General features: G+C 46.9%; 1 protein-coding gene across 2 annotated transcripts in view; it reads left to right on the top strand.

Annotated features, from left to right (window-relative positions):
- The window catches only part of MAPK8IP1 (mitogen-activated protein kinase 8 interacting protein 1), a 105,873-nt gene that overhangs the window by 42,801 nt on the left and 39,314 nt on the right, over nucleotides 1-23,758 (top strand). For both annotated transcript variants that reach the window (XM_066583418.1, XM_066583417.1), the window contains exons 2-3: nucleotides 6,232-6,346; nucleotides 14,858-15,082. In XM_066583418.1, the coding sequence (XP_066439515.1) occupies nucleotides 6,232-6,346; nucleotides 14,858-15,082 (340 nt within the window). The remainder of the gene's footprint in view (nucleotides 1-6,231; nucleotides 6,347-14,857; nucleotides 15,083-23,758) is intronic.

Genomic DNA, 23,758 nt, shown 5'->3' with positions numbered 1-23,758 from the left:
TGTTGGTAGATGGTTGAGGAGGTATTTTTCGTACGTGGGAGACGGAGGAATGGCTGCTGAGCTGGGGCAGATTGGAAAATGAGATGTCAATGTCAGTGAAGGTGATGATGGCAGCTTTCTGATTCCCATTCCTGGCTCTGCAGCCAATTGGCAATTGCGGAGAAGAGGCATGAAGTAGTCGTGCTACTGCCCCTACACAAAACTGCCACTCTGTGCTCAGAGCTACTGTATAACCAGAGAGGGAGATGGAGGAAGGGGCAGCTACAGCATTGGAAGAGGGAGCTGGATGAGGTTGACTCTTCACCTTGTGGACCAGGTGGGCTCTCCAAGGCAGCGGGTGGCGAAAGTTCATGAGACTGTTTATACATGTTGTGTTGAGGTTGTTCTTGTCGCATTTTAAACGCTTACTGCACATCTTACAGTTGACCGCTCTTCTGTCATCACATGCGTTCTTAAATAATGACCAGGCTGTACAAGTTCTGAGAGCAGATCTCGCTGTGGTCTGATGTTGGTGCTGCTACAACTAGTAGTAGCTGCTGGTGGTGGCACTGCCCTCTTGGTTTTCTTTGAGACCCTATTCACTGCCTTGGCAAGGTGCGGCCCCACAACGTCCGCATCTTCCAATCCTCCTGCGAGCTGCTATGATGACTTTTCCTGCCTCTCTATGTTAAATCGAGTACATCATCCTCTTACACCTCTTCTTCATCGTCTTTCTCCTCCTCAGTGGACTCTGTGTCACAGTGAGCATCGCAGGCATCCCCATTTGCTCAACTCCCTGAGTACACATTGCCTGTGAAGGGCCGACGGCGCACTGACCGACCCTCATCTTCTTCTTTGGAGGAGAAGAATGGTTGGTATCTGTACATTCAAGGTCTTGGTCCTCTCCCTCTGGTTGTTTAGACTGCCCAACTGACATCCATGACACTGAATGATCTAAAAGTTCCTCCGACTGATCCATGTTGAGGGGGAATGCTCTTGGCTGACTGGTGCAGACTGACTGCTGTGTGCCTGCGACTGCGAGGGACAGGAAGTGGTGGTACTTGAGGCATGCTGTGTCATCCATTCTATGACCTGTTCTGCATGCTGCAGAAGTAACGCATGGGCAGAACTGTTTCTAAGGAATAGCAGCGGGCTCCTGCCTAACGGGGAGCTCTTGTTTCAGTGGCAGCTGCTTGAAATGTAAGCCTGGGCCCTCCTTTGCCACCTCCACCATCAACATGTCCTCATCCCCTTGCTTCTTTCATGTTGCCTTTCTATTTATTTTTTTATTTAGGCTTTTTTTGTTTAATTTTAGTGTCGTTTTATGCAGCTCATCAGCTACCTTTGTAGTTTGCAGAAAGCCACTACTAGCTGCGTAAGGCCTGCAAATAATATGTATTAGCTGACTGGCAACTTCGAATGTTATCTGATGCCGCTGACACGCGCTGTGTGTATTTGCTGTTCCCCTGTTTGGTCTTCTTTTTGTTTTATATGAGCAAAAAAAGCACTGCTAACTAAATAAGCCGCAATCCCTGGGAGGCACAATAGGTGAAAACAGAAGGCCACAGTATATAGCTTGTATATTTTCGCACTGTCCCTATTTGGTGCAGCAGATTTGAATTCCCCACACTCTACTGCTTGCTGTGTAAAGTCTGCAAATAATTCGTAGTGGCCGGACTGGTGACTTTGAACAACGTCTGAGGCCACAAACAGGGGAGACTGCAATATTCCCCATAGCAAAGCGTATTCTGTCTGTCTGCTTTGCTGCTATATACGTTGACAGCAGCAGAAATATACCGTCTCCCAATGTGCAGAATACGTTTTGTATAGGCATATAAATAGAGATGAGCGAGCGTACTCGCTAAGGCAAACTACTCGAGCGAGTAGTGCCTTATGTGAGTACTAGGGATGAGCGAGTATACTCGCTAAGGCACTACTCGCTCGAGTAATGTGCCTTAGCCGAGTATCGCTGTGCTCGTCCCGAAAGATTCGGGTGCCGCCGCAGAGCGGGGAGCTGTGGGGGAGAGCAGGGAGGAACGGAGGGGAGATCTCTCTCTGCCTCTCTCCCGCCCGCTCTGCCCGCTCCCCGCCGCAACTCACCTGTCAGCTGCGGCGGCCCCCGAATCTTTCGGGACGAGCAGGGAGATACTCGGCTAAGGCACATTACTCGAGCGAGTAGTGCCTTAGCGAGTATACTCGCTCATTCCTAGCGAGTACCTGCCCGCTCGTCTCTAAAGATTCGGGTGCCGGCGGGGGAGAGCGGGGAGGAACGGTGGGAGATCTCTCTCTCACTCTCTCCCCCCACACCTCCCTGCTCACTCCCACAACTCACCCCCGCTGGCACCCGAATCTTTAGAGACGAGCGGGCAGGTACTCGCATAAGGCACTACTCGTCTCTACATATAAACGTGATGCAACAACTTTTTCTGCTACTTCCAACAGCCCACGTGTTATATAGGCATACAAACATGATGCAGCTTCTCTGTCCTGGACTCAACTGTAAAATAGCTGCTGGTTACACTGTGCCTATGTTATATATGGCTCGGTCATGTGATACAGGCGTTCAGTGAAACTGCAGCTTATATGCAAGATGGAGGACACAAATAGTCCTCTCTGTAGCTGCTATTAATAAATTGCAAGTTCCTCCCAAACTACTGCACAGATTTACACATCAGACATATCGCTGCAATCTTTGTGACAGGCACTACCTCGTGCTGCCCTCAGAGAGGGGTGCAAAAAGATGGTGACATTCTCTTTAAGTGACTTATGGTATATATATATATACACTACCGTTCAAAAGTTTGGGGTCACATTGAAATGTCCTTATTTTTGAAGGAAAAGCACTGTACTTTTCAATGAAGATAACTTTAAACTAGTCCTAACTTTAAACAAATGCACTCTATACATTGCTAATGTGGTAAATGACTATTCTAGCTGCAAATGTCTGGTTTTTTGTGCAATATCTACAAAGGTGAATAGAGGCCCATTTCCAGCAACTATCACTCCAGTGTTCTAATGGTACAATGTGTTTGCTCATTGGCTCAGAAGGCTACTTAATGATTAGAAAACCCTTGTGCAATCATGTTCACACATCTGAAAACAGTCTAGCTCGTTACAGAAGCTACAAAACTGACCTTCCTGTGAGCAGATTGAATTTCTGGAGCATCACATTTGTGGGGTCAATTAAACGCTCAAAATGGCCAGAAAAAGAGAACTTTCATCTGAAACTCGACAGTCTATTCTTGTTCTTAGAAATGAAGGCTATTCCATGTGAGAAATTGCTAAGAAATTGAAGATTTCCTACAACGGTGTGTACTACTCCCTTCAGAGGACAGCACAAACAGGCTCTAACCAGAGTAGAAAAAGAAGTGGGAGGCCGCGTTGCACAACTAAGCAAGAAGATAAGCACATTAGAGTCTCTAGTTTGAGAAACAGACGCCTCACAGGTACCCAACTGGCATCTTCATTAAATAGTACCCGCAAAACACCAGTGTCAACATCTACAGTGAAGAGGCGGCTGCGGGATTTTGGGCTTCAGGGCAGAGTGGCAAAGAAAAAGCCATATCTGAGACTGGCCAATAAAAGAAAAAGATTAAGATGGGCAAAAGAACACAGACATTGGACAGAGGAAGACTGGAAAAAAGTGTTGTGGACGGATGAATCCAAGTTTGAAGTGTTTGGATCACAAAGAAGAATGTTTGTGAGATGCAGAACAAATGAAAAGATGCTGGAAGAATGCCTGACGCCATCTGTTAAGCATGGTGGAGGTAATGTGATGGTCTGGGGTTGCTTTGGTGCTGGTAAGGTGGGAAATTTGTACAGGGTGAAAGGGATTCTGAATAAGGAAGGCTATCACTCCATTTTGCAACGCCATGCCATACCCAGTGGACAGCGCTTGATTGGAACCAATTTCATCCTACAACAGGACAATGACCCTAAACACACCTCCAAATTGTGCAAGAACTATTTACAGCAGAAGCAGGCAGCTGGTATTCTATCGGTAATGGAGTGGCCAGCGCAGTCACCAGATCTGAACCCCATTGAGCTGTTGTGGGAGCAGCTTGACCGTATGGTATGCCAGAAGTGCCCATCCAACCAATCCAACTTGTGGGAGATGCTTCTAGAAGCGTGGGGTGCAATTTCACAAGCTTACCTCAACAAATTAACAGCTAGAATGTCAAAGGTGTGCAATGCTGTAATTGCTGCAAAAGGAGGATTTTTTGACGAAAGCAAAGTTTGATGTAAAAACAATGTTATTTCAGATACAAATCATTATTTCTAACCTTGTCAATGTCTTGACTCTATTTTCTATTCATTTCACAACGCATGGTGGGGAATAAGTGTGACTTTTCATGGAAAACACAAAATTGTTTGGGTGACCCCAAACTTTTGAACGGTAGTGTATATATATATATATATATATATACACTGTCATGCTTGAGGTTCCCCAAGATTTTTTCGAGCGGTGTATATACAGTATATATTACCTTGTATGTTCAGATTAGGACTCACTCACACAGGCATGTGGTGGTTACGTATTACACGCATATTTTTCACGCGTGTAATACACAGTCCTAAAATTGATTTGCGTTGGGCCATTCAGACATGTTTTTTTTCCAGCATGTCCCATTTTAGTGCGTAATACACTCATTATAGGCTATGGGCGTATAAAATATGCAATGAGGGCAGAGTCACATGACCGTGTTTGCACAAGTATCTGCGCATGCAAAATCTGCGAGCACTAAACACAGAGTATTGATTTAATACTTTGTTCGCATAATTGTGTTTTGCGTGCGCAAAAAAATAGGACTTGCTCTATTTTCGTGCGTTTTGCGCAGCAAAAGTATCATATAAATCTATGGGAGGTTCAAAACTATGCAAGGGGAAACGTGCGACACTACGCAAAACGCAGGAAACAGAACACAACTGGCCCTTATTAGGCTTAACTAGCTGTTAAATTCCACAGGAAAGGCGTGTCACATGCGTGTGTGAACTGTTCTTGTGTACGCAAAAATTACGGTAATATGCACACAACGCGCTGATTATCTTCCTCTTCAAAATTCCTTTGTGGACAAATACTCTGCACTGCGGCGAAAGTATTTGCGGATACGCTTGTGTGATGACGCCCTAAATATTCATATTATAATGTCCCCCCAAAAATAAACCCTAATCTGAAAATAAGCCCTAGCTGCATTACATTTTTAAAAAAAAGGAATACATTACTAAGCAGGCTTGATCCAGGTCCCTCCCGCTGCTCTCCAGACCTCCAACGCGCTTCTTGCAGTCCTCTGCTGTCTCCAGAAGATCACTTCCTAGTTACAGGATTCATAAATCCGCCTCCAGGAAGTGATGGCTCTGATTGGTTCTCGAGCACCACTCAGCCAATCAATGCAGCTCTCGATGAACCAATGCAATGGCTGTGATTGGTTCATTGAGCGCTGCATTGATTCTGTGAGCAGTGGTTGCAAACCCAATCGCATTGTGGAGGCAGGATTTCTGAATAGGCCAATTAATACCGCAGCTCAGCCAATTCATAAATCCCACTTCCACAATGCGATGGTTGTAATTGCTTCTTCGACCGCTGCTCAGCCAATCAATGCAGCACTCGATGAACCTATCACAGCTATCGCATTGGTTCATCGAGCACTGCATTGATTGGCTGAGCAGCACTTGAGAACCAATCAGAGCCATTGCTTCCTGGAGGTGGGATTTAGGAACCATAACCAGGTAGTGATCTTCTGTGGGCGGCCGAGGACTGCAAGAAGCGCATCGGAGCTCCGGAGAGCAGCGGGAGGGACCTGGACCGAGTCTGCTAGGTAAGAATTATAAGACATTCACTGAAAATAAGACCTAGTGCCTCTTCTGGGCAAAAAATGAATATAAAACTGGGTCTTATTTTCAGGGAAACTCGGTACATGGGTATTTAATTGTGTGCTGTATATTACATGCATGAAAATTACACGTGTTACCGTGTTTCCCCGAAAGTAAGACAGTGTCTTATATTAATTTTTGTTCAAAAATAGTTGGACACTATTTAAATTGACTTTTTTTAATTAACTGTTAGCAGGGCTTAATTTTGGAGTAGGGCTTATATTTCAAGCATCCCCAAAAAGCCTGAAAAATCATTTTGCATCCTCAAAAATTCTCAAAATGTCTTATTTTCAGGGTATGTCTTATTTACAGCCCCCATACGACTGTTTGAGTGAGACCCTTAGACTGTGCATTATGACAATGATTGCTCTCTTCCACCAGGCTCACACATGATATTACCCTGGAGGAGTTTGAAGATGAAGATTTATCAGAGATTACAGAGATCACAGATGAATGTGGAATCAGTTTGCACTGTAATGATAGCCGGCTCTGCAAGGTGAGTCACTGGCACATCATAGGTGTATATATATATAATATATTCAGGGAAGAATGCAAAGTAATTGCTAGCACCGACTATAGATGCTGATTGGCTGGGTGTTTGCATTTTTTAACTCCAAGCTAGAGAATGGTGAAGAATTGAAACAAGCATTGCATTAGAAAGTTTCAGAAGTTTTGATGCTACAAAGTTTAAACCTTGTACTTATTCCATTAGTGATGAATATCATCTTTATGCTAAATGTAGAGCATGGATGGACTGGCTTGCTCTAGAGGCGATGTTTTTTTAATGACTGTCTATTTGGGTTAACAAGTATAGGACCTCCATGGAAAGGGCTTATCAAAGGCAGGCAGCTCCTTTACAGTGAACCTCCGCGTCTGGAGAAACAAAGATGGCTGCACCGCTGATGCACACTGTGTATAATATGCATCAGTAGTCTAATGTCCCATTTACATGGGACGACTGTCGGCTTAACGTTCTGGTGACGTCACCGCTAGTTGAAATGTATAGGTGCACGCTAAACCATGGCTGCAACACACAGTAGAGGCAGAAACCAAAATTGGCAGCAGCACACAAAATAAATTCACTATCAGAGGTATACAAACCTATAATCTAACCACATTAAATAATGCAAGGTTCTTAGTATATAATTTGATCAAATTACATTGGCCCATCTACCAACGTCCAGGTTTCAATGGAAACATCTATATAGTATCCTACCCTCACCGGTTTTATTTGTAGGCTTAGTCCCAAGAGAGGAGCATTTTGAGAGGTAGGAACTCAGCTTTCCCAGGTTAAGATAGCCACCTGGTATTAATGTTAGGACCCATCTGAGAGCTTGGTCACCTGGACGTTGGTAGATGGGCCAATGTAATTTGATCAAATTATATACTAAGAACCTTGCATTATTTAATGTGGTTAGATTATAGGTTTGTATACCTCTGATAGTGAATTTATTTTGTGTGCTGCTGCCAATTTTGGTTTCTGCCTCTACTGTGTGTTGCAGCCATGGTTTAGCGTGCACCTATACATTTCTATTGGGATATATTTCCAATGGGTAGTGCTGACCCCCCCTTTTTTCTCTTTCTATACAAATATTGTGAAGCTTTGGCTGCCTTCACTGGGTCGTGCACACCTGCCGCCCATTTACCTCCTGTCCCTCCCATTGAAACATCTATATAGTATCCTACCCTCACCGGTTTTATTTGTAGGCTTAGTCCCAAGAGAGGAGCATTTTGAGAGGTAGGAACTCAGCTTTCCCAGGTTAAGATAGCCACCTGGTATTAATGTTAGGACCCATCTGAGAGCTTGGTCACCTGGACGTTGGTAGATGGGCCAATGTAATTTGATCAAATTATATACTAAGAACCTTGCATTATTTAATGTGGTTAGATTATAGGTTTGTATACCTCTGATAGTGAATTTATTTTGTGTGCTGCTGCCAATTTTGGTTTCTGCCGTCACCGCTAGTTGTTCGCACTCGTGCAGAGCGTTTAGACAGGCAGATCACCACAGAGCATCGCTCATTTCTCGCTCAGCGCTTCCCAGTCATTTGAAAAAAAATGCTTGAAAAAGGCTCCACTGATAAGAGCCGAAACGTGTTGCAGTCCGGGGCCTCATCAGGGGGCCTCATCAGGACGCCTCATTTTATAGTTCACTCTTGTCAATAAAAAACTGGATGTTTATCCCTTGAAGAAGACGGGGATTCACTTTTCTTGATACGCGATCCTGGATGTCCAGAGGGGAGTGTATATTCAGCTATGCCGTCTAGCCGTCTATTCTCCCCTCTCCTGAGTGAGTAACTTCTGATCCCCTTGACTATTGAGGCCCATTTACACACAACGATTATCGCTCAAAAGATGTCTTTTGAGCGACAATTGTTGTGTCATTTGCAGCGCAAGATGATCACTCAAGATGAGCGATCACCTTGCGCTGCGAGCGGAGGATGCAGAAGACAAATCAGGTATCTCCGCTCGTCTTCTGCATCCAGATGTTTTCTGCATGGAGCGTCCGGCTGTTATACAGCCGAGCACTCGGAGCGGAGGATACAGAAGACAAGGGGAGTGTCTCCGCTTGTCTTCTGCATCCAGCTGTTCCCCTCTCTGAGCGCCCGGCTGTTATACAGCCGAGCGCTCGGACCGAAGGATGCAGAAGACAAGCGGGGTGTCCAGGCTGTTATACAGTCGAGCGCTCCATGCAGGGTATGGAGCACAGAGCTGGACCGCTCTGTTCTTCATACCCCGCCTGTCATCAGGGAGCGGGATACAGCTGAAACAATAGTATCAGCTGTATCCCGCTGTGAATCCCTGATGAGGCTCATAGTTGTCTTTCAGCAAGCTGAAAAACAACGAGAAGCGACGGCTTAACTAAAACTACACGATGTCACTGCAGGTACACGCAACGATTATCGCTCAAAAGATGGCTTTTGAGCGATAATGGTTGTGTCTAAAAGGGCCTTCAGTTTGAGCGCATTGTCTTTTTTCTGTTTACAGACTAATGATGCATACGAATACACAGTGTGTATCAGGTAATCAGAGAAGCTGGTGTGGCCATCTCTATTAATGGGGTATGGTATTCGGAAATAGGGTCAGGAGTTTTTTTTTCCAGATACAGCCCCACTCTTATCCCTGGGCTCAGTCTTATATTGCAGTTCAACTTCATTTAAGTCAGCTTCCGACCTCTGTGATAAACTTCTGTGGTGGCCAAAAGATATACATGTGTATGTACCCGAAGACAATACACACAAAACCCCTTCAGGAGAGAGGGCCCAGCCATGGTTGGTCATATCTCCTATTGGGTGGCCGGAGCCCACACGAGGGGGTGGTGAATTAACTCAAGAGTTGTACAAAGAAGGAGGTACAGACAACATAAGGACTTTCTGTCCTTGGTTACAGAGTCCGACACCGTAATCAGATCCTGTTTGATTTTTGCTACGGGTCGTCTCTCTTCTATGTACTTTTCTGGCTGTAGTATTTGACGAGGATAGATGAGGAATACATCTGATGCTTAGTGGCCGGGCAGGCTGGAAATGATCTGGGCCATCAAGCCAAGCCCCATACCACCCACCATAGTCATGATACCCTTCAGCTAAACTCCAGCAACATTTGCAGCATCTCCTGGATGTTTTTCTTTTTGCAGATTCTGCACACATGGCCAAAAATATCAATGTTGCCCTGCGGTCTTGCAATCTAAGAGGACTTCATGCGGTCGAATTGAGACTTAAGTTGCTGCAACACCACAGATAGTAAAAATTCTACTTTGCTGCATTTTTTGCTATCTGTAGTTCCAGTCACATCAACTTGTGAGTCTCACAATCTGCAATAGGATTGAGTTCTATTAGATAGCGAGATCACAGGGCTACACCGCCATCTTTGGCCAATGTGACCTGTGTCACGGCCAAAATCGCCACATAGCCTTAATAAATGCTGGTTTGACAGAGAGGCAAACTCAAGTGCCCTTGACTAGTTGTCCCCAAGAACAAGGCTTACATACCAGGTTGAATCACTCCTGCAATTTCTTCGACTTGACCTTAACAGGACCTAATAGTTATCATATTAGCAAGTGTTCTGGATTGTAGGACGGTTATGGGACAGGATATTAACCCTTTGCAATCCAATTTTGGATTCAGGGTTTCCTAGGGGGCTTTCTCTTTCTACGATTATACAATGGCGCCATCTGCTGGCTAGAGCCAGTACTGCAGTATGGGACATGCTGGAGGAGCCCCCGACAACAGAGCGGTCAGTAATATACAGTAAGAATACCCTGCTCGACGTCTTCCGACATTGGAGCTGTACAGCCTTCAATCAGAATGTCTGAAGACGTCAGATAGTGGATTGGAAAGGGTTAAAGGGTTGCTTATTAGTGGGGGTCTCACTGCTGAGATCCCGCTGATCTCAAGAACTGGGGTCCCATGTCTCCCTCTGCCTCTCACGGTGGGGTCATTTCTTCCCTCACAGTGATATCAGAATGAATGGAGCGCTAGCCGAGAATGCGCAGTTGGTGCTCCATTCATTTCAATGGGGCTGATGGAAATAGCTGAGCGCTTGCTGCTCAGCTATCTCCGCCGTCCCACTGAAAGTGAATGGAGCGTTAGCGCACTTACATGACTAGCGTACTAATCAGTCTCCTCCTTTCTGCGGGAAGGGGGTGCAGTAACCCCATAGTGAGGAAGATGGGGGATTGGTTAAGTTCTCAGAGCTGAGATCCCCACCAATCAGCAAGCTATCCCCTATCTTTTGAATAGGGGATATCTTGCAATTTTGGACCGACCCCTTTAAGATAAAATATGCTGATATTACTTTTTTCAATATTGCTTATCTGCAGTCTTCTACTTCTGGCCTTGCAAACAGACGTTTCAGGTGGTGTTGTGCCAAAATTTCTAGATTATCAGATATCGGGGAAAAGCAGCACATTTGCTCAGACTTAACTAAATCGTACTTCCCTCGTGAATTTCTTTAAAGCTGCCTGAATGACATGGGATGAATGCAGAGATGATTAGTGTAAATCAGATGAGCCTTCCACCCCAGGCCTTGCCATCTCTGGCATAGGAAGTTGTTAATATTCCCTTTCTTCGCTGCCTTCCCTAAACTTCATTACGTATGCCATCCATATGGTACTACAGGGAGCCCGGCAGATGTCACAGGGTTTTGTGAAGCGATCGTGTGCCGCTGCCAGCAGACGTCAGCTCAGCCAAGAGGAGGCTAATGGTGCAGCAGATGGGTGATGACCACTCTTAGCCTCCGCTGATTCCAGTACCTGCCCTACCCAAGAAGTTGTCTTCAGAATATTATGTATTCCCTCTCCTTTTTTTTACACAACCTATTTAGCCTCTTTTCATTGGACCGGATGGGGATTCGAAGAGCTTCATCCACGCTAAATATTACAATGGTCAGAAAAAGGAAATAGATGGACCATGTGGTCTTCTCCCGACATCAGTCTTCTGTTTCAACTTATTGTACATGAGTCAAAAAAATACTGTGTTTCCCCCAAAATAAGACCCTGTCTTATATTAATGTTTGCCCCAAAAGAGGCACTAGGTCTTATTTTTTTGGGATGTCTTATTATACCTACCTAGTAGGCTCCGTCAGGGTCTCTCCTGCTGCTCTCCACAGCTCTGATGCAATTCCCGCAGTCCTCGGCCGCACATACAACATCACTTCTTGGTTAAGAGATTCATAAATCCTGCCTCTAGGAAGTGATGGCTGTGATTGGTTCTTCGACCGCTGCTCAGCCAATCAATGCAGCGCTGGATGAACCAATGCACTGGCTATGATTGGTTTATCCAGCACTGCATTGATTGGCTGAGTAGCGATGGAAGAATCAATCAACAGCCATCGTGTTGTAGAGGAGGGATTCATTAATTGGCTGAGCCGCGTCCAATCACAGCCTTTGCATTGGTTCATCTAGCACTGTATTGATTGGCTGAGCAGCGGTGGAAGAACCAATCACAGCCATCGTTTCCTGGTGGTGGTATTTATGAATCCCATATGCAGGAAGTGATGTTGTACGAGCGTCTGAGGACTGCGGGAACCACACCGAACCTCTAGAGAGCAGTGGAAGGGACCTGGATGGCACCTGCTAGGTAATGTATTCTTTTTTCTTTTTTTATGTAGTGCAACTAGGGCTTATTTTCAGGACAGGGTTTATATTTCAAGCCTCCCCAAAAATTTGGCTAGGGCCTATTTTGGGGGAAACAGGCTATGTATGTATGTGATATGACTGCCAAGATATATACATATATACATATATATATATATATATATATATATAAATAATCTATTTACTATAAGTGAAGACGGGCTCAATAGACATTCTGTGGCCCCATATTTAGCTAGTGAGCAGTGATATGGCCTGGAAGAGCACTTCTGCTGCTTTATTCTAGCAGTCGATGAGGGTCTCAGCACCAGAACCCCCAGCGATCAAGACTTTTGACATGTTCTTATGACATCTGAAAAGTTTTTGTAATGCGCAGTTACACTTTACTGAATACATGAAAATACATACAGCTTTCTAATATACTTTACATTTCAATTCTTCACCATTTTCAACATGTTTGTTTGCTGTCAGTGAATGATAACTTTCTTGTTTCAATTCAGAGACAGGGCTGGCTGTCCACGAGCGAGGTGTCATTGCGTAATCCACGGTGATAAATTGCGCATGGAGATCGCATGACACGCTTTCCATAGGGTAATTATGAAAAGCGCAGCCTACTGCGATTTTCCGCTCTCATGATTAAAATCGTTGCGATTCTCCGCAGTGAGTCTATAATTAATATAGGCTCATCGTGGAGACCTTTAAGTGCTCCCCCCTCCTCTCCCACGGCAGAATATCGCTAGAGATATTCCGTCGTGGCTGTGGACAGGCGGCCTTAAACTTGGAGGTTACGTCGCGGATCCGGAAGAAAAAACGCTCCATGCAGCACTTTTTCTTCCGTCCTTAAACTTGACAGCTGGACGGAAAGCAGGCGGAACCCGTTATAGTAAATGTGGTTCGCCCGGCGCAGTTCGGTTCCATCTAGGCATTTAAATCAGGGTGGGGGTGATTCCCTATTCTTTTGAATGGAGTCATATATATATGAGTGATGCATGGCCTATCTTTTCACGTTCCTCAGAATGCATCGCCATTGTTTTCAATAGTACAGTAAGGCTGCATGTCCAGGGGCGATGACCTGCCGGCGATAAATCGCTGGCGGATCATGCTGTGTGAAGCTATCCATTGCGTTGCTATAGAAAGCGCAGTGTCGGCGTCCATGAGCGGAGAATCATAGTGATTCTCTGCTCGCGGGATCTAAATCGCGACATGCCACGATCCTCCACGATGAGCCTCTCACCGCAGAGACCTGACAGCGCTCCCCATCATCCCCCGCGGCAGAATATCGCTAGCGATATTCCGCCACGGCCATGGACAAGGGGCCTTAAATACATCGCGCTGCGTTTTTGACTGGTTGTAGGTAACCTAAGACCAGCATATAGAAATGCCATTCCAAATAAATTCCCCCTATAGAGTGTGAAGGTTTTAGAACATTTCATGTATCCACTAATTACGTTTTGCTTACATAACACCGTAGAATCTTCTTCATATTCTATGAACCTTCCTGGAGGCCGATAAAACTGTAACTCTTGGACAGAAATCTATTTATTTGTTTGTGTCATTACTATTCTGGGGTAAACTGTTACTTTGTATCACTCTACAGGGTGTAGATCCAGAGTTATAGCGCAATACTGGCATGCTATATTGTAATAGCAATAGCGTAGCTAAATAGGAAGGCATGGTTGTGCAACTGGCGCTACATGATGGTATGGCGAACGGGACTCAGAGAGTCGCGGAAACTGGACTTCTGCTTCTCATATGTTAGACCGAATGCACACGGCCGGGTCGGATCCCACAGCGGAATCCGACCCAGTGCCCCCTGCGGACCAGTCCACAGTGTTCTTCTTTTGTAATGCGGATGTGCCAGCTGGGCCGGCCGGGATATGCGCAGTACAGATGGCTGCAAATTGGATGTTTCCATTGACTTCAGTCGAAGTCGTCCACGCGGCAATCGCGCTAAAATAGAACATGCTACAATTTTCCCTCCGCAAGCGGAAAACCGCTATTTATTTCCGCACATGGATAAGCGTTTTTGCATACCATGCTATGGGCAGCATTTGCTGCGGAATCTGGAGGCGGACGCCCGCTCCGGATTCCGCAATGCAAATACACCTGTGCGCATTGGGTCTTCAACTTTGCAATTGGGGTTTACTCTCTCTCTTTTAAAGGGGCCGCAACACAAAATTGCAAATCCATGTTCCAAGGCCCACAGTGCCCCGTGTCCCCATATCACCATGTAGCGCCTCTATGACTTTCTATTCCAGTGCATTACTGGTATTTTAATATAGGATGCTATTACCGAGATATAGCGCTGGATCGGTCTTTTTGACTGCACCCTGTATATGACATTGCTTGTAATGTATAATGGTTTGTATAGTAGGTGATAAACTGCCCAGCATGTTATACCGCAGCCTGACGGGTTGACGTCTGATTATACCAGCAGGTCTGGACCGGTGTCCATGATTCTATATGTTGTATTTATGACTTTGTTAAACCGCTGCTCCCTGCAGGGATTTCGGGTCATGGCATGCCAACTACTTATCCCTCTCCTGCATCATCCATCTGCTCCTCTCTCTGCTTTTCTTCATCGCCTATGTCTTGCCTGCTGATTACTATTCTTCCTGAGTGCCCGTCCGGTGACGTTTATGCCAATCAGGCTCTTCGGCGATGCTGCTGCTCCACCAGCGACCTTCTTCCACCAGTTGATTCCTCAATCACTCACAGCGTCTGCTTTGTGCTCTTCTGCTCCGTGCTTTGCTTTTCAGTTTTTACAGTGACACTTGGGGACATATTAACATTGTCCCTCTCTGTCCCCCCTCCCCAGGCAGTCATGCTATTCACCCCCTCACCCTCCCAGCAGATGATGTCACATTGTCCCTCTCCCTCCCCCTGGTCCCATGACTCTGTCTCCTGATCCCCCAGAGCCGCCTGCGTGCCGAGCCTGGTCCTGCCCCAGGAGGGGGGGGAGCTGCCAGTCGGATCCAGGCAGAGATGCTTCAGCTGGACCTGATTGATGCCGGCCAAATCCCAGAAGAAGAGATCTTGCCTCCGGTGGATCCCAGGCCAATCCTTCCAGCCACTATGGACACCTACAGACCTAAGAGGCCTACAACTCTCAACCTGTTTCCACAGGCGCCACGCACACAGGTATGGCACCTCGCTTAGTACCAGACTGATGCCATTTATGTTGTGTGTATGTGTCACATATACTTGCTCCAATATACAAATGTACAGTAACCTAAATGTCTCGATGCCTCTGAAGTAGGTCACAACTTAAGTAGGAGGTGCGCTCAAGTTCTAAGGTCTCCTTAGTTTATTTCTAAGAAACGATTTACCCAAGAAATGTTGACGCCATGATGCAAGAAGAGTCGCATGATGGAAAATGTGCGACCACGGAGAGCGTCCTTCATAGTTGGAAAGAGCCAAAAATCGTAACGGTGCAAGGTCAGGGGAGTAGGGAGCATAAGGAACCACTTCACAGTTGTTGGCATGAAGAAGCCCCTGAATAAGGGCCGCCTCACATGGGCATATGCACAAAAACGCATGCGGTTGCGCAACTTTTTGTGGTGTGAAAGACGAGCTATCACCGTGCACTTCCAGTACTGCCGGGGGGCCATTCTTATCGGTACGGGACACACCTGCACCGTGACTTGAGAGGCTGTGCGGCCTAACTAATCCCCGGTGCATTTGTACACCCCCCGTAGACTCCTAAGGCGCGCACCAAAATAAAGAATGGCGCGTTTACTTTTTGTGGGCGCAAAATGCACGTGCAAAAGTTCTATTCTCTGCGCTTTGCCCACGCAAACACGCCCGTGTGGAGCCGCCCGATGAGTTGGAGTGTAGCCCACATGTGCAGCCTTTGCACCCATTTTTCCTGCAATGTATCTTCAGGTCTTCACGCGGGATGGTGCGCACAGATCCTACGGGAATGCCGGCTCTGCAGGCTATCTCTTCCACAACCAATCTGCAGTCCTCCATAACCACTTGCTCCACTCATGCAATCATGTTGTCTGACCGGCTGGTGCGGGGCCGATGCTCCTTCGGTTTGTTCTGACATGGCGTTCGGCCTTAATTGAACTGTCGCACCCACGAACGCACATTTTTCAAGTTCATGACACCTTCACTGTATGTCTCACTTAATTGCAAAGAATGTCAATGGGTGTTATTCCATGCAAGTGAAGAAATCAGACGATTTCACGCTGTTCCAGGAACGGGAACGTCGTCATGTTAAGTATTGAAAACGCTTCTAACGCTAACAGCTGTCACGAAGAATGCCGGCGTCTTCTAAAATGTGTCCCATGTTTCTATCTGCTTCTGTTCTGGAAGTTAGGAGACCTTAGAACTTGAAAGCCCCTCATATAATAGATCATCTATAGAGATAGTAAGCCGTGATATAGTTGCCCAAACCATCGTTGCATCTACTTTACCGTTACTGTCTTGTACAGTGCAGCAAATTTATCAAGATTACCATGCTACCTGAATTCACTGGCGACATTTAGGACTTTTTGACAATAAGGTGGCAGGACCGACGGCTCTCGGGGGCTTCCGTGCCCGTACCGCCGGTCCTATCACCCGGGCTGCAGGGGTGCGGCGCAGAGGAGCCCCGGTCTTTGTGCCTTCCCCTGGCCGCCGTAATCCTGGCCGCCGGCTCCTGGCGCGCGCTCCCGTGCTTAGGAGCGGGTGCCTAGGTAGCCGGGTTGCTGGGGACGCGGCGGGTGCCTTCCCGCGCCACATTCCCATTGCCATGACACCCAGGCCCGCTTGCTCTGTTTCTGCCTGTCTTTAGCAGGCGCCGGGGGCTGTTTCTCTCAGCGTCCTGTGATTGGGTCCTGCTGCTGTCAGGCTCCCCGGGCCAATCAGCTGCTGGGGCGGGAGTTCTGACAGCATTTAAATGTCTCAGTTTCCCTCTGACCTTGCCAGTGTATGTTTGGTCTCCAGCTAAACCCGCGTTACCTTGAATTGATGCCCTGTTTTGACTCGCTTGCTTTGGACCTGACTTTGTCTTCGCCTGAACCCTTGTACCGGGTTCTCCTGTTTCTGACTCGAATTGCCTGACCTGCCTTTGTGTTTGTTTTCCTGTATTTGTCTGTGAGTCTGACTCCTGCCCCGCATCCCTAGTGAGCCTACGGACTTCGCCCAGTTGTCGCGGGTAGACTGTCGCCCAGTTGTCACCCTAGGGCCTACCCTAGGTGGGCAAGTAGGTAGGGACAGGGGTTGCGGGTAGGACTAGGAACTTCCACCTGCCTGGACTCCAGTCGTGACATGACGGTGATGAATGAGTGGAACAGGTTGCCACAGGAGGTGGTGAGTTCTCCTTTAATGGAAGCCTTCAAACAGAGGCTGGGATGATTTAGTGATCCTGCACTGAGCAGGGGGTTGGACCCTATGACCCTGGAGGTCCCTTCCAACTCTACCATTCTATGATTTGGCTTTATAGGGCAACAGAGTTGCAGTAGGCACTTTCATCTACCGTCCTCGGTACATATAGCACTAGGTTGCAGGAATACATGTATCATAGTACATCACAGGATCATACCAACCCAAAGCAAATCCATGGCTGCTTATATGTAGTTTACTCTTCCTGGGTCAGAAGGAAGAAGTGGTGACAGGAAGAAGAATCAAGCTGTGCCCTGAATTACATAAATGATGTATGGTGCTTGTATACTAAGCTGATTTTCGTAATTATTGTAATGATCAAATATGAATTGATGTAAGACCGCTGAAGGGAGCGGATAAGAGCGGAAATAGATTGAACCTTTATTGTTTCGCTGGACATCTAAAATTTGTGGAAGTCTATAAACATGAATGCTATACACATATGTAGCACACTCCATGCCTATAAATGATGTCTATTCCTCAAGGATATACACTCAGCTGTAGCATTATACATTGTGTGATTGCGAAACAGAACCGCGTGGAGAGGGCTGATCTGTAAAGTGTCCGCGCGTCGGCCCCGACTGATAGATTATTGTGCCATCTACTGCCACACCACACCCTGCTTTTAAAAATCCCCTCCGGGCACTGGTACGGGTTCTTTAAGGATAAGCATAAGCCCAAGAGGATTAGCCGAGGCCTTGGCTGACTCATTAGGCTTCCTGCCCACGGACGGAGTGGGATACACTCGCGGTTTTACGCCGTGGGGATAAACCAAAAAGTTTTTTACCGTGTTTTTCCGCGGTCTCTATAAATACTATATTAATGGAGACCTCCTGCCGCGGAAAAACGTGGTAAAATAGAACATGTCGCGATTTTTTTCTTGCAGCAGAATGCCACATGTGAGGACTGAGCCATTGGGTTCAATAGAACCGAACAGCTGCGTTATTCCATCGCAGATTTACGCCGCGGGGAACGCGGCATAAGTCCGTCCGTGGGCATTAGCCCTTACTGGATGTCTGCAGAGACTTCGGAATGGCCTTCTCTGTCACTGGCATGCCGAAACTCCAATATACCATGCTAGGATGGCAGACAAATTCTTGGGTTGGCGGGGAACACCAGTCGGATTACTTTATTCAATACTGTTGGAAAAGGTTTTGGGAAAGCTGGTCACTCAGGCTTGTGGGAGACTGTTTCTCCTTCATAAGCAGCAGTCGGACACCCAGGTATCATCCAAGTATGCCCCGTCTCTCTTAGTTTAGTCACAGGTCTCTTATATGGGGGGTTTCATGAGAATCTTTTTTCCCACACGTCTTGTTGCTGCACATACAGCCCACTTTCTGCCTCTGTGGCAGTATCGCCGGCCTCACTTACAGTCCGCTTCCAACCGAATGCCACCAGCCCTACCTACGGCACATACTTTTTTAAAGAAACAGTCACAAAATTAAACAAACAGTTGCAATTTCCCCTTATTTGGATATAACTTTATGGATACTGTTCATGTATCTTAAAAAGCTAAATTAGGAGCCCCGACCCTTCAAAGATGCAGCACCGCCTTCTGTTAGGCAAGTTTAGCACTGGCCATAATGATTTATTTAATGTCACTTCTACTGTGACACTCAGGGCCGGCCTGACTTTGGATGGTGCCCTATGTGGTACCTACTGTTGGTGCCACCTCTGCTTTTATATGGAGCACACCCATACGTTGGCCAACTAATCATTTTATACAATGCAAAAGATAGTATATTGTACAATGGTGAATAGCTGTGCAACTCAATACCACCATACAGTATTCAAATAATACCACCATACAGTGCTCAAGGAACAGCCTACAGCCCCATACATAAAGTAACCAGATAACGGTGCAATGCTATGTTCAAATAATAATGCTCTTCTATCTAAAATGTAGTTCCAGGTCAACTGTGGTGAACCTTCAGCAGGGGGAGGTTGATGTGTGACTTCACAGGTTGCAAATGGGAAGATACAACAATACTTCTGCAGTGCCACCTATTGGATGGCAGCATTCCTGCAAGTCAATGTCAGACTTTTTCAACAAGCCTTATAACAATGATTGGGAATTGTTAGCCAAAGCCAGAATAACCATACACAGACAGCTGTTTTGGGATGATTGCCCCTCATCAGTGTGCAGTAGGTTTCTGGCTTGGCTAGTGAGAGGCCTATAAACGTAGTAAGGGTATTGTTTCTTCTTAAGGAGACTTATAAGGCCATGTATGCCTTATGGAAAATGGAATGATACTCAAATGAGCGATTTTCAGCTATAGTTGTCCTGCGTTAACAGGGAACCCACAGGGTACTGAGGGAGAAATTGCTCATTAGTTATTAGTAGTTTCTTTACATCTCAGGGTTGTATTCTCGACATGTGCCCATAGACCTCTTTTGATGCACCCTTTGGTCGTATTTACAAATACTGGCACTCAGCCAATCGAAGGCAGCGCTTTCTGGAGGCGGGGATTTACAAATACCCTGACCATGGAGAAATGCCTGGGGACAAGTGGTGGGGAGCTGACAGCGTGATGTATGTGGTTTTTGGGTTTTTTTTCTGCAGCTAGGGCTTATTTTAGTGCTTTTACAGTAGGATTTCCTACTGTAAAAGTTGCATCGCACCACATGAAAACCAACACGTGGGAAGGCTCCATAGGGAAAGATGGGCTACAAAACCTCGCAAATCGCAGCTGTATAGAGCATGCTGCAATTTTGTAGTCTCACAGTGTTGCAGGCAACAAAACAACGCTTGTGTGGAAGAACCCATAGGAAAGCATAGGCTCTACATACAAGCGATTTGTAGCACTATCGCCTGTGTGGAAGCAGCCTTAGGGTGGACCCCCACTGGCGTTTTTTTTCTCCACTGCGCTGCGAGAGTAAAGTTAAAGTCTCGCAGCGCAGTGCGAGAAAAAGAACGGCATCACGCCGGCATATCGCCAGTCTTTTCAATGGGGCCAGCGGCAGCAGCGCTAGCCCCATTGAAAAGAGATGGGGATGGAGAAGTCCACGGCATTCTATCCCATTGCTTTCAATGGGATCGGCACTGCTGCCGATCCCATTGAAAGCAATGGTTTCTGCCAAGCCCCACAGTAAGATTATCGGGGAAGGGCTTATATTTCAAGCCCTTCCCTGATAATCATACCGCGGGGCTTGACAAAGCAGTGCTTTCAATGGGATCGGCAGCAGTGCCGATCCCATTGAAAGCAATGGGATAGAATGACGCGGACTTCTGCCACAGCTGTGACAGCTGTGGCAGAAGTCCGCGGCATTCTCCCTATGTTTTGAATGGGGCTAGCGCTGCTGCCGCTGGCCCCATTGAAACCACTAGCGATATGCCGGTTCTATACCGGCGTCTTTCTTGCGCTGTGAGGCGAGAGTTTTCTCGTGCTCTCACAGCGCAAGAAAGAAAAAATCGCCAGTAAGCGTCCACCCTAAAGAAGCATTTTTAATACACGCGTGAAAAATGCATGCATAAAAAGATGAAAATCGCGCAACCTGCTCCCCCCCCAAAAAAACACATGAAAATAACAAGCAAGTTCGGAACTATTTTTCGGAATTTAAAAAAAAGAGCTGCATGAATATACCCTAAAAATGCAGACTTATCCACAATGAAGCCATTGTGGCAACCTGGACAGGGGTGGCCTTTAGGACAGGGGGCATACTGCTTAAAACTACTGAAGAAGTTAGTCTTTAGCGCCCAGTGTGTTCATGCTCTGACCCCGAATTTGTACACCTCACAACTGCAATAGATCCAGGCAGATTTACTAGGTTACTGAGTTAGCAGGGCTGTTAAGGGCTCCTGCACACTGGAGAGAGCGATGTGATTGACACCCCAATATCACTATCGCATTTCTTCTTGAAGCCCTGGATGCGATGTGTTTCCGCGGCGAAACAGCCTCCCATCCCAGCAGGGCTGAAGGAATCTCCTGCTGTGGCTGTCAATCAATGATGGCTGGGTGCTGCCTCTGATTGGTCACAGCGCTCAGCCAATCACAGGCAGCACTTCAGGATGCAGGGATTTTCAATCCCCAGACAGAAGAATAATGCAGCGACCTGCAAGCTGACGCGCTGGAGATGACAGCGCTACTAAGGTGATGTTTTCTACTTTTTTATTTTTATTTTTCTACGGTTATTGATTACTTTCGAGGTGGGGGGGGCTTATATTTCAAGCCCCTCCCCTAAAAATCCTTGTCGCGGAGAGTCCTCTGACACTGCTGTTACAGCAGTGGCAGGGTATTGCGATCCCCACCCATTGACTTCAATAGGCTGGCGCTGCTGCCGCCGGCCCCATTTGACACAATGTACAAGATCGCGAAAAGATTGGACATGCCGCTATTTTGTTCTAACGCTGCATTGTAAGAGTTAAAACATCACAAATGTGCATGGAGCCAGTGGCTTCATAATTTTGCAATTTCTCACAGCGATGGAAAATCGTGCGATTCCCTCGCCAGTGTGAAGCCACCCTTAGGCCATTATCTGGCCATGTTATTTAGATACTGTATGGCAGTGGTGGCGAACCTATGGCACACGTGCCAAAGGGGGCACACAGAGCTGACTCTGTGGGCACGTGCACAGTTAGTCACTAGAGATGAGCGAGCACGCTCGGATACAGCAGTTACTTGAGCGAGCATCGCTCTTCTCGTGTAACTGCTTACTTGTCCGAGCGTGGTCAGGAGGGCTGGCGGGCGGCGGGGGGGGGGAAAGAGAGATCTATCTCACTCTCCCCTCTACCACCCCCCGCTCACCGCTGCCCCCCCCCCCCCCCCCGAGCACGCTCAGACCAGTAAGCAGTTACTCGAGAAGAGCGATGCTCGCTCGAGTAACTGCTGTATCCAAGCGTGCTCGCTCATCTCTATTCGTTAGTAGTACTACTAGAATAAGGTGACCAGACATCCCGATTTATGCAGGACAGTCCTGCTTTAGGACGCTGTGTCCCGCTGTCCCCAGGGTCCCCGGGCGGGATAGCCTTCTGGCCAGCTTTTGGGATGTCTGATCACCATGAAAGTGATTACCAGCTAGGATGTCGTGGCTCCCTGGCTGGTAATTACTCAGTGGGACTGCTACAGGTGCATATATTGAGGCAGTGTGTGCACCCGGTTTTCTCCTCCTCTGACATCTCCTCCTTGGTTCCGCAGGAGGAGAGGAGAAGGGAGGAGGAGTCCAGATGCACACACTTCCGCCTGCAGCAGCGCCAAGCAGAGGGGCAGCGGCACTTTGAAGACAAGGAGGTAATTATCTCTTTCTCAGGGGGGCGCTGTTACTATTGGGGCTACTGTGGGGGTCACTATCACTATTGGGGCTGATATAGGGGACACTATTACTACTGAGGCCGCTATGGAGATCACTATTACTACCGGGGCCAATATAGGGGGTCACAGTTACTACTGGGGCCAATTTTGGGGGCAATATTACTACTGAGACTACCATAGGGGGTCCCTGTTGGTACTGTGGACGATATTGGAGACTCTATTACTACTAAGGCCACCATCGGGGGTCACTATTACTACTGGGCCGATATAGAGGACTCTATTACTACCAACACCACTGTGGGGGTCACTATTACTACTAGGGCCGATATAGGAGACACTATTACTACTGAGACCACTGTGGGGATCACTTTTACTACTGAGGCCAATAGAGTGAACACTATTACTACTGAGGCTAATATAGGGGGTCACTATAACTACTGAGGCTAATATAAGGGGTCACTATTACTACTGGGGGTGATATAGGGGACACTATTACTGCTGAGGACACTGTCCGAGGTCACTATTACTACTGGGGTCGATGTAGGAGACACTGTTACTACTGAAGTCACTGTGGGGGTCACTGTTAGTACTGAGGCCAATATATGAGACACGATTACTACTGAGGCCACTGTTGGTATCACTATTACTACTGGGCCGATATAGGAGATACTATTACTACTGGGACCACTGCAGGGGTCACTATTACTACTGAGGCCGATATAGGGTACACTATTACTACGGGGGCCGATATAGGGTACACTGTTTCTATTGAGGCCATTCTGCATGTTTATACATGGCGGAAATGCTGTGAAGTGTCCGCAGCGGAAATTTGCACGGCAATTTTCACAGCATTTCCGCATCTAAAAAACAGTCAAATTTGACTGGAAATCAACTGTGTATCCGCTGCTGATTTCATACTATGCGGCGCTCCCCTCACCTCCTTCCTACTGTCAGCGCTCCCCGGCTTCCGGTTCCCAGCAGCCTGGTCAGACAAAAGATGTTAATGTATGCATTGTTTTTTAAAACTAAAATGTCAGTATTCAGGTTATATTGCCATATTGGCACTTTGCGATAAATAAGTGGGTTTTGGGTTGCAGTTTGGGCACTTGGTCTCTAAAAGGTTCTCCATCACTGCTGTATGGTATGCTCACATGTACACTGTATTCATGAATTATTTGGGCGCCATAAAGGGTTGGAG

This window comes from Eleutherodactylus coqui, chromosome 11, assembly GCF_035609145.1.
Source record: "Eleutherodactylus coqui strain aEleCoq1 chromosome 11, aEleCoq1.hap1, whole genome shotgun sequence".
NCBI classification, from domain to species: Eukaryota; Metazoa; Chordata; class Amphibia; order Anura; family Eleutherodactylidae; genus Eleutherodactylus; species Eleutherodactylus coqui.
The sequence above is the reverse complement of the archived record's forward strand: the minus strand, read 5'-3'. Positions and strand labels throughout refer to the sequence as shown.